At 51.3% G+C, this 9,495-nt stretch overlaps 1 protein-coding gene across 1 annotated transcript in view; it reads left to right on the forward strand.

The window, feature by feature from the left end:
* Window positions 1-9,495, forward strand: part of PTH1R (parathyroid hormone 1 receptor) — a 76,483-nt gene that overhangs the window by 64,200 nt on the left and 2,788 nt on the right. Inside the window, exons 8-10 of the mRNA XM_008643094.2 lie at window positions 2,417-2,477; window positions 4,382-4,448; window positions 7,668-7,762. Of these exons, the coding sequence (XP_008641316.1) occupies window positions 2,417-2,477; window positions 4,382-4,448; window positions 7,668-7,762 (223 nt within the window). The remainder of the gene's footprint in view (window positions 1-2,416; window positions 2,478-4,381; window positions 4,449-7,667; window positions 7,763-9,495) is intronic.

Genomic DNA, 9,495 nt, shown 5'->3' on the forward strand with positions numbered 1-9,495 from the left:
ATCCATCCATCCCTCCATCCATCCATCATCCATCCCCCATCCATCCATCCATCCATCCATCCCACATCCATCATCCATCCATCCCTGTACACATTGGGATTTTTAGGGATAACTCTTTTCCCCTGGGTATTTTATTGTTGCTTGGGAGCTCAAACTTGGCACGGGATTAGTAAGAGTGGGAATTGTGTCTCCTCTGGAGCTCAGGACAGGCGAGAGAGGAACAAATTCCTGTCAAATACGTCCAAATCCCAAAAAATCCATCCTTCAGATTTGGAGCTTCGCGGTAGTGGGAATATCCAGTATTTCACTGCCAGCCTTTCGGCATGGCAGTTCCTCAGTGGATATAAACTGGAACAGCACCGAAAAATCCAATCCATTTCAACCTTTGCTGATATTCCAGAGCCTGCCCTCCTTTCCATGGGCACATGGATACCAGGGAGGAGGAAAGAGCCTGCCTGAAGGAATCAGCACCTTCCCCGATGGAGCCCTCACTTCCCTCGCTCCAAGTTCCCAGTGCTACAGGTCAAGGATTTTCTTCCCAGTGCCAGCAGCCCAGGGAATTGTGGAGCGGGATGAATTCCTTACAAATGTGGCTTTGTAGGAGCGCTGGGCCTGAGTGAGGCTCTGTGTTTAATTATTTATGCTTTCTTAGATTACCCCGGCATTCCCAGCTCCCGGCCCGGATAAGGGCCCCGTTGTCCTGGGGACTGGGACACAGCCGCCCCTGCTCCACACCCCGTGGTCAGGAAAACCTTTAAGCACCCTAATGAGACTTAAGTGCATGCTGAAAGTTAAGCCTGGGCTTATCCCCGAGCCCCAGTGAGCTTAGACTGGGAACAGCCTCTTCACAGTCCCCGCTGATAAATGTCGCCTTTATTTATTTTTTAATAATTTTTTTTTCCACCTGAAAGGGGTCATTCTTCCCGAATTTGTGGAAGCTACTGTGGATTGGATCCTGCTTTTTAAGGGAAGCCAGTAGGGGACTCGGTTGTACAAATAACTGGACCCTAAAAAAATAAATACAGGGTTGCATTTGGATATTGGGGAGATTTTTTTCCACGTTTCACAGGGAAAAGATGATGGCCTGGGGTAGCTGTGCTGAAATCAGGATGGTTTATTTGGGAATGAACCTTTGGCTGGATATTTTGGAAGCATAATCCTAAATTTTAGCCTGTCTCTGCTTCGTGCAGCAGCTCTCTTGCATTTAACAGAGCTTCCAATCCATCCAGGGATTTTCTGGGAGAAACGGCCTGAGCCTGACTCCTGATCCACTTTTCCTTGATGTGAAGGAAGGAAGGAAGTATCTTGGGAAAGGTGTACTGCATAAAACCACTGGAATCACGGAATCAGGGAATGGTTTGGGTTGGAAGCAGTCTTAAGGATCATCCCATTCCCACCCCATTCCATGGGCAGGGACACCTCCCACTGTCCCAGGCTGCTCCCAGCCCCAATGTCCAGCCTGGCCTTGGGCACTGCCAGGGATCCAGGGGCAGCCCCAGCTGCTCTGGCAATTCCAGCCCAGCCCCTCCCCACCCTCCCAGCCAGCAATTCCCAATTCCCAATCTCCCATCCAGCCCTGCCCTCTGGCACTGGGAAGCCATTCCCTGGCTCCTGTCCCTCCAGGCCTTGTCCCCAGTCCCTCTGCAGCTCTCCTGGAGCCCCTTTAGGCCCTGCAAGGGGCTCTGAGCTCTCCCTGTGTCCTTCCCTTCTCCAGGGGAACATTCCCAGCTCTCCCAGCCCGTTCCACCCCTAGAGTTCTCTGCTTCCCATGGGATGAGTTGGCCAGGCCCAGTTTCAGTCTCTCAGGTTCCAGCACTCTCAGGCCTCAGAGATCATCGAGTCCAACCATCCCCAGCCCTGCCGAGGCCACCCCTGACCATGTCCCCAGGTGCCACATCCACAGGGCTGGTAAATCCCTCCAGCAATGGGGACTCCACCCCTGCCCTGGGCAGCTGTGCCAGGGCCGGACATGCAGTCAGTGTAGAAGCTCATGCTGAGACCGAGTTATGTCAGTGCTCCCCTTCCCTGTGGAGCAGTTTCCCCGTGCTAGTTGATGAACAGTTGTTTTTTCTTTCCTTGGCAATGGTTTGAAATAGCAGTTGTTTGAAATAGGAGCTTGAAAACAAGGCTACATAATTTAATTTTGTTATGAAAAGGCTTTTAGAGCACAGTTTGTGAGTTCAGGAGTTCTGTAAATGTTCCTGTCACTTGTCTGGAATGTTATGTCCGTGTCATGAGCACTCCAAATGGGATCGTTCCGTTCCTAGATGTGAAAGCTCAGCCTTTCCAGGCCTTGGTTATGCCTGGATTATTAAAAACTGCTCCTTCCCCTTTCCCCCAACCCACTCCACCTGGAATTTTGGTGCCAGAGCCCTCGGATCCCCACTGACCCCGTGTCACCTGTGTTCTCTTGCAGGACTCCCTGCTGTGTTTGTCACAGTGTGGGCCAGCGTCAGAGCCACTCTGGCCGACACAGAGTAAGTCCCCCTGGGTTTGCTTCTCTCCCTTTTATCTGCAACGTTTTTCTGGGATTTGTGGGTGAATTCAAAGGGAAAAAGAACCAGGCAAAGCTGGAATTCTACTCTGACGTCATTCACTTTTGGAGGAGGGTGGTGGATGGAAGGGAAGGATAATTTTTCCTTTCGTTTTTTGGGATTCAATGACTGGGAATAGCTGCAGTTGTTATCCCTGGGGATAAAGGGACGGTGTCACAGCTGGGCAGGGACAAGACAGGGATCCTTAAAATCCAGAATGAGTGGAAATGAATTTGGGACACAGCAGCTGCAGCACACTTGGAGAAGTTTGGTGTGGGGGGATGGTGAAGCTGTAACTCCTCCATGGATTTTACAATTCCAGCAAGGTTTGGGTTGGAAGAGACCTTAAAGCTCATCCCGTTCCACCCCTGCCATGGACAGGGACACCTCCCACTGTCCCAGGTTGCTCCAAGCCCCATCCAGCCTGGTCTTTCCCCCAAAATTCACAGGCTTGACCACACAACAGCTTCCGTGCGCCCAGGATCCTCCAGCAGAGGGTCCCCAGGCATTCCCAAATGGCATTCCCTGGGAAGACACTACTTTCCACAGGGGATTTCAGCTCCAGGGTGGGATGGGCGGATCAGCAGAGCTACTGAAGGGTGACACATCTGTGACACCGGCTCATCCTCACAGAGGTTTCCAGGGAGCACCGAGGGTTTTCAGGCCTCGCTTTCCCTGAGGAGCTGGTCTGGGAAAACTGCGGCTGCCATGTCAGGTTACCTGGATGGGATAAGGAAAAGCCTGTGGCATTCCCATCTCCATGGCTGGAGAGAATTCCAGCAGAATAATTAACACTGAGTCACCTTTTCCAATGGCTTCTGGAAACTCCTGGGAGCAAAGAGTGCCCGTCCCTTCTTGGCAGAGGAGGACTGGATCCCAACATCCCAACATCCCAATATCCACGTCACCAACTGGCACTTCCAGTCCTCACTGGGATAAGGACTGAAGGTGGATGGAGAGAAAGATTTCATGGGGCTTGGCTGGGTGTCCCTTCAAGGGCAGGGGTGAAGGAAGCCCGGGAAGCGGGTGTGGAAGCCCAGCACTGTCCCCGTGTGTCAGACACCACCTGGCCCCAGGCTTATTCCGAGGGGGAATCATGGAATGGTCGGGTTGGAAAGGACCTTGAAAGGTCATTTAATCCAACCCCCTGCCGTGAGCAGGGACGTAGCCAGGATTGAAGAGGCCTACAGGGAAGCTGGAGAGGGATTATTCATCAGGAACTGGAGGGACAGGACACAAGCAATGGCTTCCCACTGCCAGAGGGTGGGGATGGATGGGATAGTGGGAAAAATTCTTCCCTGTGAGGGTGAGGAGGTCCTGGCACAGGGTGCCAGAGAAACTGTGGCTGCCCCATCCCAAATCCAGTTGGACGGGGCTTGGAGCAACCTCTCTCCCATGGCAAGGATTTGGAATGAAATCATCTTTAATGTCCCTTCCAACCCGACCCATTGCAGGATTCTGTGATCCTACATCCGTTCAGCCTCCCCCGTGTTCATGAAACCTGGATCACTTTAAATGCAGGGATTTTTTCTGGTGAGGAAGTGAAGAAGTGGAAAAGGATCCGTTCCTGCCTGGAAGGGACAAGTCTGGATGAGTGTGGGAAGAGCTGGAAAGAGCTTCACCCTCCGGAGAGCAGAACCATCCCAACCGTAGGAATAGTCTCATTTTTAGCAGTAGAACAGCAGGGAAAGGGATATTCCAAAGTCTCGCAGAGTGCAGGCAGGCTTAGACCAAGTCCTTAGACCAGGCTTTGGAGGAATTCCTCTGTCCAGGGGGATTTTTCCCAACGAAACCCTGGAGCGTTGCCCTTCCGATGCTTTCCTGACGGGATGTCCATCTCTCCTCAGGTGTTGGGACTTGAGTGCTGGCAATTTAAAGTGGATTATTCAGGTGCCCATCCTGGCAGCTATCGTGGTGAGTATGGGGTGAGTGAGGGGTGGGAGGCCCTTGGGAAGAGCTGATCCAGGATTTCCTACTCTAATCTCCCTGTTAACCCAAATCCTGCCTTATAAAAATCCCTACATATCCACTTTGAGGGGTTTATGTTTGTCCCACCTGGAATTCTGGTGGCTGAAGGTTTCTGAGCCACTCCAAGGAGAGAAAAACCCCACATTTTTAGGGATAAGACCTTAAAATCAGTAATGAAACCAACATTCAAGGCAATATTTCCAACCCAGACAATCCTGGAAGCTCCCAGGGTTTGTAGCACGTTCTCCCCAGTGGGAAGAGATGGAATTTCGGTTCTGTAGCTGGACCAAAGCGTTTCCCAGGCAAGGTTTGGGATCATCCCATTCTTTCTGAACTGATAAAAGCTTGGAAAGCCTCAGAGGTGGGAAGGAAATGAAACCATCTCAGCTTTGATTGGATCTTCAGTCACTGAGGGTGAATTATTCCAACCCCGAGCCAGGAGGGAAAGAAAGGATCCAAGTGACATTATCCCAACACAGGAGAAGCTCTCCAAAGCTGGAGAGGTCCTTACAAGATTTAATTATCTGCACCAGTCAACCCTGTCCTAATTAGCTAAACCTGCTTTCAATGAATCCATTAATTCCCCTCTTTCTCCCCGCCTCTATTTACTTGGGCTTCTCCATCTCCTGATGGAATCCATGTGAAAGAGCTCATCCACTCCCACAAATCCCACCCCATCCCCCTTTCCGCTCATCCATGAGTGGATTTGGTAGGAATCTCTCCACAGACCGGAGAGTTTGGAATCTGGCTCTGCCTCCCGAATCAGGAGGCCTTGGAAGATGCTCAGTGTGGGTGAGAAGAGCAGCAGACACACAAAGAGCAGGAATTTTTCTGAGGTGGATGTGCCCATCTGTGCCGTTAGGTGAGACTTTTGGGATTTGGGGGGGGGGGCTGGATTTCATCCTTTGGCTGGAAATTCTCCACCTGGCCCCAGCAATTCCTTGGAAGAAACACATCACTGAGACCACATCTTTGGGAATGGAACAGCGGAGGCTGGAGAAGAAAGTTCAGATGGTCCAATTAAACGAATTCCAGCAACCCCGTCGCATTTCATTTGAAGGCCAATTAGCAGAGGAGAAAGAGCCCAATTGAGGCTCATCCTTGGAAAAATAAGGTTTCTCCAGGAGGCTGCGCCTGTGCCCTGGCAATTTGCAAATGCAGCTGTTTATTATGCAAAAATATTCTGTGGGTTGTGTCTGTTTAATTTCTGTGGGTTCATATTGTTCGCTTGGCTGCTTCTGCCATTCCCACGTTGCTGGACCAGGTCCTGCATTTTCTGGATGAGATTTTGGAGGCTGAGCTGTTTAAAATCCCTCCACTTTCTGCTAATTTGGGTGCGATTCCTTTGTCTGGATTTCTTTTCAAATTTAGCACGTTTGGGGAAATCAGAAGAGTTTCCCTCCTGGGTTTGATAAAGTGGGGAATCTTTAATTTTGCCGACAAATGCAGAACAAGATCCCACTTTGGAGCCTTTAAAGCTGGAAAAGCTCCTATAGAGACATAAAACCTGCTCGGTTTTTCCCTTCCAGATTGATTTCCAAGGAATTAAGTGCCCCCAGGCTCTGTGCTTCCCTGCCCGTCGGTCTATCCACCCCTCCCTTAGAATTCCTCTGCCAGCCAGGAAATTTCAACCAAATGGAGCACGGGGAATGGGGTTGCAGGGATGTAAAATTCCCACAAACCTCATGAAAACGGGGAAATGGATATGGGAGGGAAATTTCACTCCTATCCCAGTGAGGGAAAGGGTGTGACAGGACCTTTCCCGGTTTATTATGCAGAATAGTTCCAAATGAACCTGCACCTCGTTAAAGGAGAAGGAATCCAACCGCAGGTGGCAAAGCCATGGCAAACCAGGCCCTGCTTGTTCAGCAGCTCAGGGAATTCCTGGTTTTACCAGGCAGGATAATTAACCATTGGAACCACTCTCCACTGGTTGTGCTGGGATCTCCGTCATGGAAACGCTGGAACCTGGGTCTGCTCTGGCTCCAACCAAAATGAATCCAAGGAGGTCTCCTGGACTATCCAGCTTGAGGTTCACCATGGTCCCTCCCTAAAATTCCAAGCCTGTGTGTGGTGGGGTAATTTGGTGTCTTGAAGCGCTGGAGCCTCCAGAGGAATCCATAGGAAACAGCATTTTCCGGGACCATGGAGCTGCTCGGTGCAGTTACAGGATGGTTCTTCCCTTGCCCCTGCCATAATCCCATGGATGGGTTTGGCTGGGCCAGCAAAAGGTGGAATCCAGGGAAACCAAGCTCCAAAGAGCTCTAAAAAGATGGGAATTGCCCAATGAGGGTTCCAATGGGAATTCCTCTCCATGAGGCGTTGCCGTTACATTTTCCTGCGTGAGCGTGTTCCTGTAGGACACGACCGGAATCACGGAGTCATGAAGGTTGGAAAAGTTCTCCCACATCGAGTCCAACCATTCCCCCAGCACCACCATGGTCACCACTAACCCTTGTCCCCAAGAGGCACATCCACACGGGAGTCCACCATGTCCCGGGATGGGGATCCCACCTCTTCCCAGGGCAGCCTTTTCCAAGGTGGTCAAGCACCACTGGAATTCTCTTGAGCAGTTGGCCACGAGTTGGGTTCACAGATGTGTCTCCCTGAAAGGAAGTCGATGATATTCCCTGATTGTCCTTGTCTGCTCCATCCTAAACACTTCCCAGAGGAAGTTGGCGGTAGAAATCTGGGAGAATTCCAGCAGTTTTGTTGCCCTTCTGCATTCTTGAGCTGTCATCTCCAGTTAGGTCCACTCTGTGGCTTCCCCGTGGTGCATTTGGCTCGTTCCTCTTTCCTGTTGCACGTGGAAATGTGGGAAGACATCCTATGAGCGCTCCTGGTATCCTGAGGGGATCTCAGTCCCAGCTGGGCTGTGGAAGACAAATAAAACTTCATTTTGGCCTTCTCTAGGTGCCTGCTGGGCTGGCTGGCTCAGGTGTTTCCATGTGAGATGCCCGCACCTTGTGAGCCATTCCATATCCTCCCTGAAGGTTAAAACCCCTGCGATCATTCCCGGGATGCTCATCCCTTCCGCAGGAGGAGCTTCCTCTGCCGTCGCAGCCCCTGCCTCACCTGGGGGAAGCATCAACTGAACGACTCCACCGTTCTCGCCACTTTTCAACAGCTCTCCTTTCTTTGTTGTTTGTTTTCTTTCCCTCGCAGGTAAATTTTATTCTCTTTATCAATATTATCAGAGTCCTCGCAACCAAGCTCCGAGAGACGAATGCAGGGAGGTGCGACTCGAGACAACAGTACAGGTGAGTGTCACCTGCCCTGTCCGCTTTTCTGGGGTGGGACAAAGTCCTCGGTTCACCCCTCTGGCTATGGAGAAAGCCCAGGGTGACACTGGAGCCACCTAAAATAAGGTGAGAAGGTTGTTGTTGTCTGAGTGTGGTGATGCAGGATGAATCAGAGCCATTTAAACCTCTCCTAAGCCTTTCAAATCCAACCTGCTGGAGGTTAGGGAGGAATTCCAGCTCTTCAGCCGGTTTTTGAACCAAAAGTGCAAAAACAAAACCTTCTTTGTGCTGTTGAAGGCCATAAAACTTGTATCAGTTTATTTGCTTATATTTTTTTCCCTCCTGTGCTTTGTAAAGCTTGGCCTATTTGTTAAACCTGCCCTTGAGCTGGTGTTTCAGTGCCTCGGCTGAACGGAAAAAAAGACTCCAATTTCGTTCTGTTTTTTGTTTGGTTTTCCTTTGTTCTGCCAGCTCGTCTCCCTTGATAATTCAGGTTATTTGTAGCCTGCTCAAAAACAGGATGGAAAAATCGGAGTGCTGGGACACCACGGCTGCTTGAGAGCTCCCAAGGCTTCTTGGGATCTCCTGGACTGCCCAACAAGACACCTGGGAAGGGGGGAGAGGGCAATGATTCGGGATGTAAACCATGAGCTCATTGCTCCCACCTCCCTCTCCAAACACAAGTCTGAGGCAGGAGGGAGATTTGGCAGGAAAACACCTCCCAGTTTTCCTCGCTGCCCTGTCAGGGCTCTTATTTATCCATTTATTTACTTCTCCCTGGCTGAAGCTTTGCCATTAATTATGGTTTGGATGGGCCCTGTTCCTTTTAAAGCTCCCTTGGTGGTTTGCAGTCGCTGGACAAGAGGCGGTGCCGGGGTTTTCTGGGAGTGATTCCTGTTCTTCCCGATCCCTGCTGCACTCGGGGACTTGCTGGAACTCCTGGCACAAGGTTTAATCCCTCAATTAATGTCACTTCCAGGCAAAGCTGATTCCTTCTGCAGCCAGCCCAGCCAAGTACACCGGGCTGTGGTGCCTCCTTGGAGTTCCCAACACAGATCCTGTGCTGAGCTGGAGTCCTTCCTGAAAAAGGAGCTTTTCCAAGTGATGCTGAGGCCCAAAACACCTCCTAAGAGTGGTCACCTCTGCCCTGTCCTCTTCCCCTGGACATCGGGAGTAATTCCACTCCTAATTCCCTTCCCTCTCCTCCAGCCCTGCTCATTGCACTGGAGCCACTGGTCCTGGGTGGATTTTCCCGCCTTGCCTCAACGGAGTGGTTGAGGTTGGAAGTGACCTCTGGAAGTCAATTCTCCAACCTCCTGCTCAGGCAGGATCAGCTGCTGTGGGTTGAGGATGGAGAAGCCTCCTTTAGGGATGAGGGGATGTGGTGGCTGTTGGAACCTGAGGGCTGCAATTGCAGCACACATTCCTTTCATTCCTTTCCACCTGCGATCCTGACCCAACCTTGGAGTTGGTCCGAGGCTGGAAAATGCATCTCAGCGTTGTCACCTCCAGCATCACACAGGGGGACGCGTTGAGGGTTGGACTGGCACACGCTGGGGCATGGCCTGGCTGGTGTCACATCCCATAGGAGGCGCAACAGCTTGGAATTCCAGGTGGAATTCCACGGCGCCTGTGGAAACACCTGATACCCAAGGGGAACAAGGAGAGAAAACCACGAGCAGCTCGTGCCCAGTGACAAACCTGGCCAGGTTGGTGATGTTGGGGAGGTTCATCCATGCCCTAATTCCTGC

This window comes from Corvus brachyrhynchos, unplaced genomic scaffold (genome assembly GCF_000691975.1).
Source record: "Corvus brachyrhynchos isolate BGI_N302 unplaced genomic scaffold, ASM69197v1 scaffold18, whole genome shotgun sequence".
NCBI classification, from domain to species: domain Eukaryota; kingdom Metazoa; phylum Chordata; class Aves; order Passeriformes; family Corvidae; genus Corvus; species Corvus brachyrhynchos.